The sequence below is a fragment of the Ictidomys tridecemlineatus genome, chromosome X, assembly GCF_052094955.1.
Source record: "Ictidomys tridecemlineatus isolate mIctTri1 chromosome X, mIctTri1.hap1, whole genome shotgun sequence".
NCBI classification, from domain to species: Eukaryota; Metazoa; Chordata; class Mammalia; order Rodentia; family Sciuridae; genus Ictidomys; species Ictidomys tridecemlineatus.
The window spans coordinates 100,596,951-100,611,672 of record NC_135493.1 but is presented as its reverse complement, the minus strand read 5'-3'; the positions used below and the strand labels follow the sequence as shown (position 1 = coordinate 100,611,672).

Here is a 14,722-nt window from a genome sequence, read left to right as displayed (position 1 = left end):
AGTTTCCTAATCTGTGAAATGGGGTAATTGGAATGTTGATGTCTCAGTAATAGAAGGAATAGTTTACTTAGAGCAGTATCTATAAAACAACAATTATTTTAAAACCACAGATTCTTTTACTTTGTCCTAAGGTTAATTTTATTTATGTAACAGTAATATGTTTTCAATTTGTCAATTCAACACAAAAATACCTATCTTTATAGAATAGATATACATGTTAAAAATATCATAGATGCAAGAATATAAACAAAATGAGAGATGGAGGAAAAAAGAGAAAGTAGTGTTATGATTTCCTCATCCTTAATATTACATAATCAATAGTTCTTTTCTAAACTTGATGAAATTTTTTTTTAAAAAGAGAACTATCATATCATTTAATGTCAAAGTTAAAATTTATGGGAACAAAATGATTATAATATCAGTAATAAAATTATCAAATAGATGGGAATGAGAAGCAATATCTATGGGCTCACTATTAAAGAAAAAATACAGGGGCTGGGGTTGTAGCTCAGTGGTGGAGCGCTTGCCTAGCATGTGTGAGGCAATGAGTTCAATTCCCAGCACCACATATAAATAAATAAAAATAAAGTTCTATAAACAACTAAAAAAAATGTTTAAAAAAGAGCAAATACACATACTGTCAGAAATCAATTTATCAAGAATAAACATATATAATACATATTGTTATTACAACTATTAGAATAAAAAATTAGAACTAGCTGGACAAAACTGCATCTCAAGACAGCAATGTGATGGGGTAGGTTTGGGGTCATGAAAACAAATTTGATGTATTTTTTCCTTTTCCCCCAGCTCTAATGTCTGTTTTTGGTTTTGGTTTTGGTTTTGTTTTCTTCTGTTATAATAAAAAAAGAATTAGCAAGATAATTGCAATTTTAAAGTCATTGCAAATTTATCTACATATTTTTAAAATATTTTCTAATCATTTATCATTGGGATTTCCTGTAAAAATAGAATCTGGCTTCCTTTCAACTGCACTGTAGTGGACTTTGTGCTTTAAAACAAAACTTTTAATTTCCAAGGCCCTTTGTTAATCTTTATGTTCTATATTAAGCTCATGCCTTTGTTCTATATAGCTTAGTCACTCAATTATTGAAATCAGGACACCTTATGACTTTTCTTAGTGTACCAATGACAATCACCTTGGAACACAAAGTTCCACATTTTTTTAACATAAACAATATGAACAACTGTCAAAAACAATGACACAGATGATTCATGAAAGAGCATTAACAATTGTAAGGAACCTCTTGAAAACTAACCACCTAATGTATAAAGTAATAGTTACTGATGATTCACTAGAACAGGGGAGCATACATGAATAAGGATATTTTGAAGGAGAAAGAGTGGGTCAGGGACAGGGCCATCTGGATCTATTTACTGTGTTACCTAGAAATATATTCAGAAATCATAAAACAGAACATTAACAAATGTAGTCTGTGAACATGCTTGCAAGATTTAAGTCTTCCACTTGAAAAGAAAATGTTAAAGAGCCAACAAGGACTGCATAACCTGATCCTCAATATTTTTGTTCATCTGCAAATGTGTACATGAAGAGCAAGATCAATATTTTTTCAGGCCCTTCGTGTGAAACATGTGGCTGCATAAATGAGCACTGGCTTATGATGCAGAATGAACATCTCTATCCCTTCTCACCTGACTATATTGAAGCTGTGGAAAATCTTTCTTTTGTCGTACTTAGGAAAAACAATGTGTTAACAATGCTTAACATGCTGATTGGGTGCCAGGCAGCCTTCTTTCTAAAATCAGGTTGCTGAGTCATTCACCTGGAAACCCAGTCTGGATGGGGTTAATTAAATCCAGCTGGAGCATGACACCTAACAAAAATGCTTATTTAGAGTGTGTTTGCCCTTGGGTTGAGTTTTACCATGAAGACAATTTATATTCTGAGCTTCTCTAGAAGCAAGATTGGCATAGGAAAATAGTAGACTTGACAGAAAAAAAAATCAAAGTGACAAACAACAACTTCACTGAAAATTAGGGAAGATGCAATCCAACAGCATTTCAAACACAGGTAATTAGGCAATGCAATTGACTCTGGCTGGAGTAGAAGGGACAGGTAATAATACAATCAAAGTAGAATTCCCTTAGAATAAATATAATATATAGATATATGGTATAGTATATATGACGTAACACTATATATAGTGTATATAAATGTATTATATATTGCATATTACATGTTATATATAAATGTTAGTTTTTACATTGTTTTGCTTTTTCTTGAGCTCTTATTAAGTCATTTACTGAACTTCATTATACAAGATAGTCAGATAGCTTTAGTGAACTTAGGAAATACAATATTGTATGGAACATAATTAAGGATGTTTGTTTTACTGTATTATACTGAGTTCTTTCTATTGAGGATCCACAGAACTCAACCGTGCTTTATAGCAATTTCTTTGTAGCTCCAGAGAAATTGTTTCTTTTGATATTCTAAGCATTGAGTCATAGAATTAACTGTGTTCTGCTCTTTGCCTTGGTTGCTAAGATGCTCAGAGCCTCTTTTAACCCTGAAGTAGAAGAAAATATACAGGGCATCATGGTATTTGCTATAAAACCTATATCTCATGAGACAAATGTTTCTCTCTGTACATTATTTATCTGATGATACTGATAAATTTTACAACAACCACTAACATGAACTTTGGAACAATTTTTAGTTATATAGTTTAGGCTCATACCAATATATTATTTGTACAAGACAACAATATCATTCTCAATAAAGTTAGAATACAACCTATTTATTCTCAGAGTCCAAATTTTAAATGTTTATCTTCTCCCCACACCATAACCAATTTCATGCTCCAGGAATTTGATATTTCAACAACAAAATGATATATTATATGAAAAGTAGGAAAAATATGTTCCATCAGTACATTCTAATGAAAGGTTAGATCAGTATTATCAACATATGTTACATGTGACATGGTAGGAAATGATCTGGAACCAACCTGAGGTAAAATATATCATCATCATCCAAATGAGTACTTACAAAATTATGAAACAACTCCGTAGTATCCTTACCTATGACTATGGATGAGAGCATTCAAAGCAAGGCCATCAGACCAGCTAGTGGTGAAGTTGATGACATTAACCTGTGGATAATTACGAGTTGATTGTCGGACCCAGCTCAGGAGAATCTTTTCACTGTTTGTTTGTTGCAATCCAGCCATGATATTTTTCATTACATTTTTTACCTACATATATAAAGAGATATTTATAAGAAAATGCATTCTTTGAATAAAAACACTACAAACTTTAATAAGAAAGCTCTCTGTCTTGTGAAAAATCATGGGAATTATAGGGCTAAATATTAATGAAAAGTAATAGATTTTACCGAGACTGAATCTACTAAAATTGGTTAGAAATCTGTTCTGAGTGGGTGGTGCCTATACCTTATCATTTGTTTAATATACTTATTGTTACTTATGGGTTCTGCCTTATTTAACTATGAATCTACTGTTTGTAGAACTGCTGATCTTCTAGCTTTCAAGGGCAGAAAAGAGACTTATCATTAAATTAGACTTAAAATATGAGATGCATTTTTAGCCAATAAGTTAAGATCAATCAGTGATTTTTTTTCTTTTTGATAGGAAGGATAGGAAAGTGGGTAATAAAACACTTTTTATAAGACCTAGGTTCAGGGACTGGGATTGTGGCTCAGTGGTAGAGTGATTGCCTAGCATGTGTGAGGCACTGGGTTTGATCCTTAGCACCACAATAAGACAAATAAATAAATTGTGTCCATCTACAACTATATATACTATATAGTATACATATACTATATATAGTATATTATATATATGTATATATATATACACACACACACATATATGAAAAAATTTAACACATAGGTTCAAATTGTGCCTTTGCTATTAATTGTGAAAGATAAACTTAACATTTTTTAGCTTCAGTTTTCTCATCTAAATAAGAGTGTTGTAATATAGTAATTGTTTTAAAGAAAATCCTAGGTTCATACAATAAGTTATAACGATCCAAGTTATAATTATTGACTGAAATAAAAATGACTACAGAAATGTTTGCACATTTAAAAATTTCAAAAACCAAATCACCCAAATTTAATGAAATAACTTAAAGTGATATTTATGCCTAAGACTATAGCTATGTGGCCTTGATTTAATTTTCATTAGTTAGTTTCTGTACATTTCATTCTCTCCTAGGCTTTGTGTATCTGTAAATGATATTCAGCAGGATATTATATTTCAAAATTTCATTCTAAGTAATTCAATGCAGAAACCCATCCTAAGCATTTTTTCCAAGTTTCATGAATTCAGTGACACCTCATTATAGGATGTACTGTCAATGTACTCTATGAAAGAATATTTACTACTCTACTTTTTAAATGTAATTTAGGTCCCTTGTGAGAGATTTAAAGGAAGTATATAAGTAAACATGATTATTCTTTACCACCAAGGGCTTTCCTTTTTGGAAGTTTAAGGTATATATATATACTACCAAAATTTAATCAGATGATGAATATTTATTATTCATTCTAAATATGACATTTCATTTTGTTTATTCATCCATGTAGAAGTTAACAAATGCCTTTAGGGTAAATACATATTTTAACATCTTCAATTTTATACATCTTTTAATTAAACATTCAATGCAAAGTTTTTGATATACTATATTCTAGACTTATTTTTTATAACTGTATTTTGTTTATTTTTATGTGGTGCTGATGATCCAACCCAGTGCCTTACACATTCTAGGCAAGCACTCTACCACTGATTTACAACCCCAGTCCCCCTATACTTATTTTTAAATACTTTAAAAAATATTTAGAATTATATTTCATTAATGTGGTAATAATATGATGATATGAAATGTTTGAATATATTTGTCATGATCTCTTGATAGCTGTACCTATTGTTTAGGGACAGGTTATCTACTTTTCTTGATTCTTCCTTGGCCTGCTTATTTAGTCAGTTACCCAGTGAATAAATAGGTCAAATTATATAAGATATATAATTTTCATATTGTATTCTAAAATTACAAAGTTCATAACCTACATGTACAGCAATTGTAGGACAGGAACTTGGTGTCCTGTGTTGAACCAGGGTTGGAATCAACAAATACTAGAATAGTGGTAGTGATGGATTTTCACTGATCAGTCCACCCTTCAATGATAAATAAAATTCATTTGTGAAATGCTTGGCCAAACTGCCCTCTATGTACATAATATTAAAAGAAAACAAATCCAAAACTCTTTTAGCATCATTGTCACTAATTCAGCTTATTAGTCTCAGTATCATTGGCAGGACTTCTCCTTGGGTGCAAATGTTTCAGAGAAAAACTAAAGGATAATGTGTAATAATCATTTGTTTTTTTTCCTACATAAAGAAGTATTGCCAGAAGAATCACTGAGCTGCACATAAAATGAGGCTATAAGCAGAAAATTTTCCTACACTAAGGAGTTACTGTCCCTGAAAAAAGAATCAATTTAAACTAATATGTGTGTGCTACAAACATAATATAATTTAAAAAATGTTTTTAGTTATAGATGGACACAAATATTTATTTATTTATTTATATGTAGTGTTAAGAATTGAACCCATTGTCTCACATGTGCTAGGCAAGCGCTGTCCCACTTAGCTACAACCCCAGCCCTGAAATAATTATTTAATGGAAAAAAATTAAAAGGTGGTTGATCTGTGATTTTAAAAAAGAAGTAGGCAAAGATGGTATGATGGACATGGAGATGCATTGCCAAGGCTATCCTGAAAGGAAGGTCTTATAGTTCAAGCTGTCATAGCATCAGGGACTAACTGAGTTGCAGTCCTGTCACACAAGGTCACAAGCTTCCCAGGACAACACAAGTCTAGTGACTGATGAAAGAGTGTGCTATAAACACTCAGCCATTTTCATCCAACCTGGGACTACTTTGAAAGGTCATTTAGCTTCAACTTCACCATGGGGGGTGGTTGAATAAGATTGTTCTTGGGTCTGCATCATAACTGTTGCTCTTCCATTTTCTACTCCCACCACCTCTGCCCTTCTCCACGTATTGGTCCCAAGAGAATATTTAATAAATATGCTGCCTGCTAAATTCGACTTCAAAATCTACTTTCTGGAAATCAGCATGTGATCAGCATTCACTGCAGTGGAAGAACAGGGTGCAAAGAAGTAGGAGTAGTCTTCTGTAAGAAACAAATAGTTTGTATGAAGCTCTGCAAAAGAGCAGAATGAAAAGTGTTTTGCACAGAAGTTCATAGGTAGGAAGGAGTTGAAAGGACTTTCATCAGTGCAAAAAAATCATGATTCTTTCATGATTGTATATTCTATAAATAATACAAATATATCAGTGTGAATTTGCTTTGGAAATAAATACTTTCCTTGGCTTAGTCAGCAAAGATGGGAACTTAACTTCTAATAGAATACCACTGTTACTAAGATACGATTTGATTTCCAGCTGCTTGCCTGAGTTTAGTTTACTACTCTAAAAAGGATGGTTTGCACTTTTAAAAAAAAAAAAAGGAAGAAAAAGATACCAAACACACATTGTCTACGTGTCAATTTTGTTTAAAGCCACTTACTCCTGAAAATATGCATTATTTTTCAGGCTAACAATTTTATTTGAAGTGGAAACTAGAAAAACAGTGACAAGGAAATAGAGTTAACATTGCTGACTTCAAAGAGAAGTCCTCCATAGCACTATTAATAACATAGCATGTGGCATTGGAAGAAAAGATTCAAGTCATTTTGGTCTTAATAACACTCTTAATCTGATAGATCTGGAAAGTACATTAAGTTGGCCAGAGTGTCCTTTAATCTTTGCTGAGATTCATGGGATTCTTCTACTATTTATGAGAAAGGCACACATATGATCTTACTAAAAACATATTTTGGAATTCGATGAGTTATGATGAAAAATTTTGACAATTTTTAAGAGTGTTTAGTATTTTTAAGAGACTGAGGCAAAATAATGGAAGAGAAAGATGAGATAAGTAGGCCTTGTCTGAGAAGAGTCTATATCCTTGCAATCAGAATAAGGTGGTCATGCAGAACACAGGTGGAAAATAATAGGGTATAGAGCAGTCTCAGACAAAAAAGCCTAAAACAATACTTCTAGTAGTCCTGGGTATAAAAGCTCTTCCTCTGCATGCTAATATAATCCTCCAAAACAAAGCCAAACAAAATGGACCACTCACAAACAAATTAATAAAACACCATAAATGACTGTTATGAAATTCTATCTTAAAGTGAGTTGAGATAGAATAGGAAAAGACTATGAGGAGATGCAGAAGGATGAGATTGTATGAGAGAGTCTGGAGGATAAATACAATTGAAAGAGTCTTTTGGAACTATGCATGCCTGAGTTCTCCTCTTTGCTTTGTCATAACCAATATCTATGATACTCAGTGTGGTCTGCAAACTGGGGTCTCTCCCTGAACAATTTGTTACTAAGCCCTAAGATAAATACAACTGAGAATATGTTGGAAACTTTTACAGCCATTTCATAGAGTAGTATTCACATTGATTGTATTTAATAATAAATAAAAAGGAAATTTGATTTTTTGTGTCTTTTATCATTTATGGAATATTTCAGCTTTGTTGTATTTTACATATTATAGATTAAGGGGATACTCTTCCTCTGCCAAGCTATTATGAGAAGTACTAAGGAACAGGAAAAAAAAATTGGTGGGAGGTGGGTTATGTTTTCTCGCTGGTTTTATTTACACCGTCACTACATGGAAAAGGCTGGAAATCAGCCAACTTGGGCTCATGTGAGGCTCTCATGAGCTATTCTCTGTTGTCAGCATTTATATTCTCTCTCTCTCTCTCTCTCTCTCTCTCTCTCTCTCTCTCTCTCTCTCCTCACATTGCTGTGAAATGCAGTTAAGTCTGTTTGGAATATTAAAAGACAAGAGAGATCAGTGTAGCTGCAGAGTTAAGTAGGTAAACCTCTGGCCTACATACTATCTGATACAGACCAAAGATAATGTAAGACCAATCTACATTTCAAGTAAAAAAATTAACTCTACTACATGAAGTAGTAATAAAATAAGTACCTCAATGAGGGACCTCAAATATGCAAATTGAAAGAAACTAGACACACACACATTCACACACAAAAAAACACATACAACAGGTGTTACATGATTCTGCTAATATGAAATGTCAAAAAGGGCAAGTATATAGACAGAAATAGATGCATGGTTCTCTTGAGCTGCAGTAGAAGTGCAGAATGACTATAAATGGACAAGAAATTTCTTTTTAGGGCAATGGAAAAGTGCTAAAATTAGGCTGCTGTAATGGTTGTACAACTAACTGTAAATAGAAAAAACTAAAATTTTTGCTTAATTAGGAGAAAAAACTATTTCTTCCTCAAGATAGTTGGAGAAGCCACTGAGAAACATAGTGAAGCCATATTCATACATGATGAATTTTATACTGAGGTCAGGAAAGTTTATAGAACAAAATGTCATTTCAATAGAGCAGTTTAAAAAAAATAATCTCTATGAGTAATAAAGGCAGACATATATGAAGTATCCTCTTAATTCTTAAAATATGAGTGGAAATGCTAAGCAATCAATGTCACTTGTATCATACATCTCAAATAAAATTGGTGCACTTTATTGGCTGTTTTACAGATATGTTCTCATTTAATCTCGATAGGAATATATACATACACATTCAACCTTCTTTATCTCTTTTGACAGAGAGGGGGGCTATGGTACCCAAAATGCATGACATAATATCCAATGCCACTAAGATGTAAGTAGGAAAGTTTAAATTTAAGCTTATCTGATTAAAATGTAAATATTCCTTTCACTTAACTGAAAGATCTTTCATCAATTTTATAAAGGTTGGATAAATATAATATTCAGAATACTCTATCCTCAAGTGATTGATTAAAAATGCAATTTTCAAATCAAATTGTGAGGAAGTATATACAACAGGTATACTCATACAAATATTCATATCCCACTAATCGTTTTTTTGGATACTGTTATTGAATTTAGCTATAATATACTACTTAGCCATGTCCATAGCTTTCTTTCATTCTATTTTTTTATTTGTAGATAGACACAATACCTTTATGTTTTTAATGTGGTGCTGAGAATGGAACCCAGTGCTTCACACGTGCTAGGTGAGTACAATGCCATTGAGCCACAACCCCAGCCCTCATTCTTTCTATTTTGAGATAGGGTCTCACTAAGTGGCCTAGGCTGGCCTCAAACCTACAATCTTTCTCCCTCAGCATCCTGAGTAGCTGGGATTACAGGTGTGCAGCACCATGCAGAGCCAATCCAACTAAACTTTTACACTAACAATATGCAATATTGAATAAAGCTTATTACTTTGATAGTGATTTAAAAAGGATACCTTTCTTTTTACAAAATTCTGTACATTTAATTATAGTCATACTATATAAGACATATATTTGTGGAAAAAAATTTTACTATTTTGGGACTTTGCTTTTGTTGCTTCATCTACTCAGTGAAATAAAAATTGGAAAATATTCCTGCAAATGTACCAGATCCTACTTTATGATCTCCAGATTCTTAATATCCAACATGTTATGAGTTGTGTCAGTTTAAAAGGCAGCACTATAGAGATGGCTTGTTATTGTTAAGTGGAATGTGTGTTTATTTTGCAGGTCAAACGGTAAAAAAATGAAAGAAAGTGTTAGCAATGTATAACATATTACCCCAAAAGAAAACAATCATTAGGATTTTACCTGCCAGTGGAGGATTATATTCCAAATCAAACCAAGAGTCAGTTTATGATTTCCATCTACTATGTCAGTGCTTCCAATATTCACTAAATCGACCTATTAAGAAAAGGAAAAATAACATTTGAAGGAAGGAAACAAAATACTTATTTGTAAAGGAAACAAAATGTGAAGCTAATGGCATTTAGTTATTATTAGAACTTAGGCAGCATTACAGCTTTTAAAAAATAATCTAAAAATAAAACAAAATGCATTTGTAAGTTCACTTTCCTTAACAAACAAGCATCCCCAAACAAAAATGTAGCGATAGGAAGTTAAAATACCTTTAACATGTGAATAGATTACTGAAGATTAAAAAGGCCAATCAGAATATCACCAAATAAAGTCTCAAATAGTGACAACTCATATAAGATGTTTAAGATATTCTTTCTGGTATAGAATTGAAACTAAAGAAGAAAGGGAGGGAGGGAGGGAGGGAGGGAGGAAGGAAGGAAGGAAGGAAGGAAGGAAGGAAGGAAGGAAGGAAGGAAGGAAGGAAGGAAGGAAGGTTGGAAGGAAGGAAAGTAGCCAGGGAGGAAGGGAGGGAGAGAAGAAAGGAGGGAGATAGGGAGAGAAGAACGGAGGGAGAGAGGGAAAGATGGAGGGACGAAGGGAGGGAGTGATCAAAGAAAGAGAGAAGGTAAGTTTATTCGTAGGTCCTTCTATCTTGCTCAGACCATGCTTTTAATGTTTTTTAGAAAAGTATTAGAGCTTTAACAAGCAATAGCACTAATGACTAATTTTCTTTTCCTAACTCAGGACTGAATTTGTGAATCAAAATTTAGTAGGGTTTCATTTTTCAAGGCAAATATCTGTGCTATGGTTTGGAGGTAGTATGTCCATGAAAAGTTCATGTGCTGGAAGATTGGTCCCCAATGTAATAGTATTGAGAGTTGATTGAAACTTAAGAGGTGGGATCTAGTGAGAGAAGCTTAAGTTCAGAAGGGACATCACCTTCAGAAAGATTAACATCCATTTCCAAGAAGAGGATTATGTATGAGTGAAATGAATTAGTTACCACAAGAGAGGATTGTTTTAAAGTAGTTTTGGCTTTCTCAGCTTTGATCTCTTGCTTCCATTTTTCAATGGGCCCACAAAACAAAGACTATCACCTCTCCTTCTTATGCTGCTAACATTTTTAGGTGTGGTCAAGTCTAATATAAGAGTCAGACAAATAAGCACATGAAAAGATGTTTGACATTACTAGACATTAGGGAAATGCAAATTATAATCAGTGAGATATCGCTATACATTTATAAAGACTAAAATAAAAGTGACTACTTCAATTTCTGATCAAAATATGGAGAACTGGATTGCTCAAAATTTGCTAGTAGAAATGTAAATGGTACAATCACTCTGTAAAAGAATTAGGCAGTTTATTATAAAACTGGATGTATATTTAGCATATAATACAGAAATTGTGCACTTCAATATTTATCCTAAAGGGATGAAAACTTAAGTTTAAGCAAAAACATACACATGATTCTAGCTTTATTTTTAATAGTCAAAAACTGGAAATAACCTAGATGCTCTTCAAGGATGAATAGCTAAACAAACTGTGATAGAGCCATACCACTAAATAATACTAAGAAATAAAAAGGAACAAACTATTAATACATGCAGAAACTTGGGTGAGTATCATGGAAATTATCCTACGTGGGGAAAAAAGCCAATCTTCAAAATATTGCATTCTGTATCATTATGTTATATAGCAGTTCTTGAAAAGATAAAATCATAAAAATGGAGATGAGAGTAGCAATTTTCAGAGGGTGGGAATGGGGATAGGAAATGTGGGTTAGGTAAAGGTAGTAAGAAAACAGCAATAAAAGGGATCCTTGTAGAGACAGAAGAGTCTTTTATCTTGACTCTGAACAAGGATACACAAATTTACACATGTGATGATACTGTTTAGAAGAGAACACACTCATACATACACATATGCATATGTATAAGTCCAAGTAAAATAGCAGGAATTATGAATAATATTGGTGGGTTTGATTAATGTTGATATCCTGGTCATGATATTATAGTTAATTATGTAAGATTCCAGAATATACTGATAATTCACCAACAAGAAAGTGCCATCATTGGGCTGGGGTTGTAGCTCAGTGGCAGAGTGCTTGCCTAGCATGTGTGACACAGTGGGTTCAATCCTTAGCACCACATAAAAATAAACAAAATAAAGGCATTATGTCCATCTACAACTGCAAAAAAAATTTAAAGTGCTATCATTTACATTTCATATGGAGATTCTCATATGGCAGTATATGAAGAGTTTCTATGTAATGGAATCCCACTATTTTTCCATTGATGCATTCATTTAACAAATACATTTTGTCTACATTCTAAGCACTAACATATTTAGAGCTCAGAAAGGAAAAACCTTTCTGCTTTCATAGAAATTAATTTTACTGCATTGTTGATGACTTAATTATTTAAGCAAAAAACAATGTGATTTTTTTTTAGGAAATACATAAGGGGAATTACTGCTGACAGTAATGTTTTGACTTGCCACATAGTTAATCCCATGGATATCTGGAGCAAGGAATAGGCAGTCCCTATCCACTGTTATAAAATTTTTTATTGTGAGAGGGAGAGGGATTCTCCATTTGTTTATCTTCATAAAATCCTTTGTGATATCCAATTTCTATTATGTTCAGGTATTGTGCTCAGTTCTAATAAAGATGATTAAGGAAAAATCCCAAACATCAAGAAATTCACAAGGTAATAAGAGATCATATAATGAAAATTAATTACAATCTTTTAGGTTCTAGCAATTTCACATTTAGGTATATACCCAGAATTAAAAAGAAGAAAGAATTGGATGCAGATACTTTAACAGATATTTATACATCAATGTTCAGAGCATACAATTATCCATGGTAGTCAAAAGGTAGAAATAGCACACACATGCAAAGGAATATTTTCAGTCTTAAAAAGAGATGAAATTCTAGCTGGGAATGTCAGTACACTCTTGTAATACCAGCTACTTGAAAGGCTGAGGCAGAAAGATTAAAAATTCAAGGCCAGCCTGGGCAATTGAATGAGATATCTTGATATAAAAAAAATAAAAGGGCTAGGGATGTACCTCAGTGGTAGAGCACTTCTGGGTACAATCCTCAATAAGAGAGAGAGGAAGAAAGGACTTTTTATTTTTTTTATTTTTTTAGTTGTAGATGGACACTATATCTTTATTTATTCATTTATATTTATGTGGTGCTGAGGATCAAACCTAGTGCCTCACATGTGTGAAGCAAGTGCTCTACCACTGAGCTACAACCCCTAGTCCCAGGAAGGAATAACTTTGATACAAACTACATCAATGAACTTTGGAAAAATGCTAAATCAATGGGTTAGACAAAGGGGGATGAAGGGAAGGGATGGGGGATGGGAATAGGAAAGACAGTAGAATGAATCTGACAGAAATTTCCTATGTTCACAGATGAATACACCACTAGTGAAACTCCACATCATGTACAACCACAAGAATGGAATCCTAATTAGAATAAGATATACTTTGCATATTTATTATAATATGTCAAAATACACCCTACTGTCATGTATATCTAAAAATAACAAATAAAAATAAATGTATCAAAAAAAGAAATGAATAAGACAAAAAATAAAATATATGCATACTTCCACTCATATGATAACCTGGAATAGTCAAATTCATAGAGACAGAAAGAATGGAAGTTGACACTAGGGAGAGGGGAATGGGAAGTTTTTGTTTAATTCAGGTAAATTAGGTTTGGGATGACAAACATAAGAACACCTCTGGAAATAAATAATGGTGATTACTGTCTATAAATGGGAATATACTTAATGTCACTTAATTGTACAGTTACAGTGTTTAAAATAATACCTTAACATAATAAATATGATGTTAGACAAACCCACAGCTAACAAAATCAATAGGGAACATTTAAAAGCTTCTGCTTTAAGATCAGGAAGAACACAAGGATGCCTGCTCTTGCTATTTCTATTTCACATATTATTAGAAATCCTAGCCAGAGAAATTAAACAAAAGATAGATCACTGTATTATAAAGGGGGAAGTGAAAGTATCATTTCATTTCCTCAAATAGAAATATCTATAGACTATTCAAAAACATTATTAGAACTAAAACTCAGTAAATTTGTAGGACACAAACTCAGTATTCAAAAACAATATTGTTTCAATATACTAAAAATGAAACTATCTAAAAAATAATATCAAGAAAACAATCTCATTCACAAAGCTATTAGAAAAGTAAAATATTTACAAAAATTTAAACAAGATGGTGAAAGATGTATACATTGAAATAATAAAAAATGATTAAAGAGAAAAATTGATGAAAGCAATTGAAGAATACACAAAATAGAAAGACATCTCCTATTCATGGATTAAAAGAATTAATATTATTAAAATGCCTTCACTACCCAAAGAAATTCACATATTAAATATAATTTCTATTAAAATTCCAATGACATTTTTTGCAAAAGTAAGGAATAAATAAAGCAACCCTGAAGTTTCTAGGATACCACAAAAAACCTGAATAGTAATAGCAATCTTGACCAAAAACAACTGGAAGGGATCACACTCCCTCAAATTATACTAAATATATAGTAATCAAAACAGACTGATACTGCCATTAAAAAAAAGACACATATGCCAATGAAAGAGAATAGGGAGCCTAGAAATCTACATATTTATACTCAATAGGTTTTGCTCAAAATGCCAGAATACAAAAGGGGAAAGAACACTCAAGAAATGATTCTGGGAAGTCTGTACATCTATAAGCAGAAGAATAAAATCAGACCCTTATCTTGTACTATATACAGAATATGAACTAAAAATATTTAGAGACTTAAATATGAGACCTGAAGTTGTAAAACCAGGGGAAGAAAACACGCAGAAAATTCTATGACATTGGTCTAAAAAATAATTTGGGGGATATGA

At 32.4% G+C, this 14,722-nt stretch overlaps 1 protein-coding gene across 15 annotated transcripts in view; it reads right to left on the bottom strand.

The window, feature by feature from the left end:
- Positions 1–14,722, bottom strand: part of Dmd (dystrophin) — a 2,094,227-nt gene that overhangs the window by 1,630,451 nt on the left and 449,054 nt on the right. For all 15 annotated transcript variants that reach the window (XM_078034984.1, XM_078034996.1, XM_078034982.1 and 12 more), the window contains 2 exons: positions 9,749–9,841; positions 3,067–3,239 (listed from right to left, as the gene is read on the bottom strand). In XM_078034984.1, the coding sequence (XP_077891110.1) occupies positions 3,067–3,239; positions 9,749–9,841 (266 nt within the window). The remainder of the gene's footprint in view (positions 1–3,066; positions 3,240–9,748; positions 9,842–14,722) is intronic.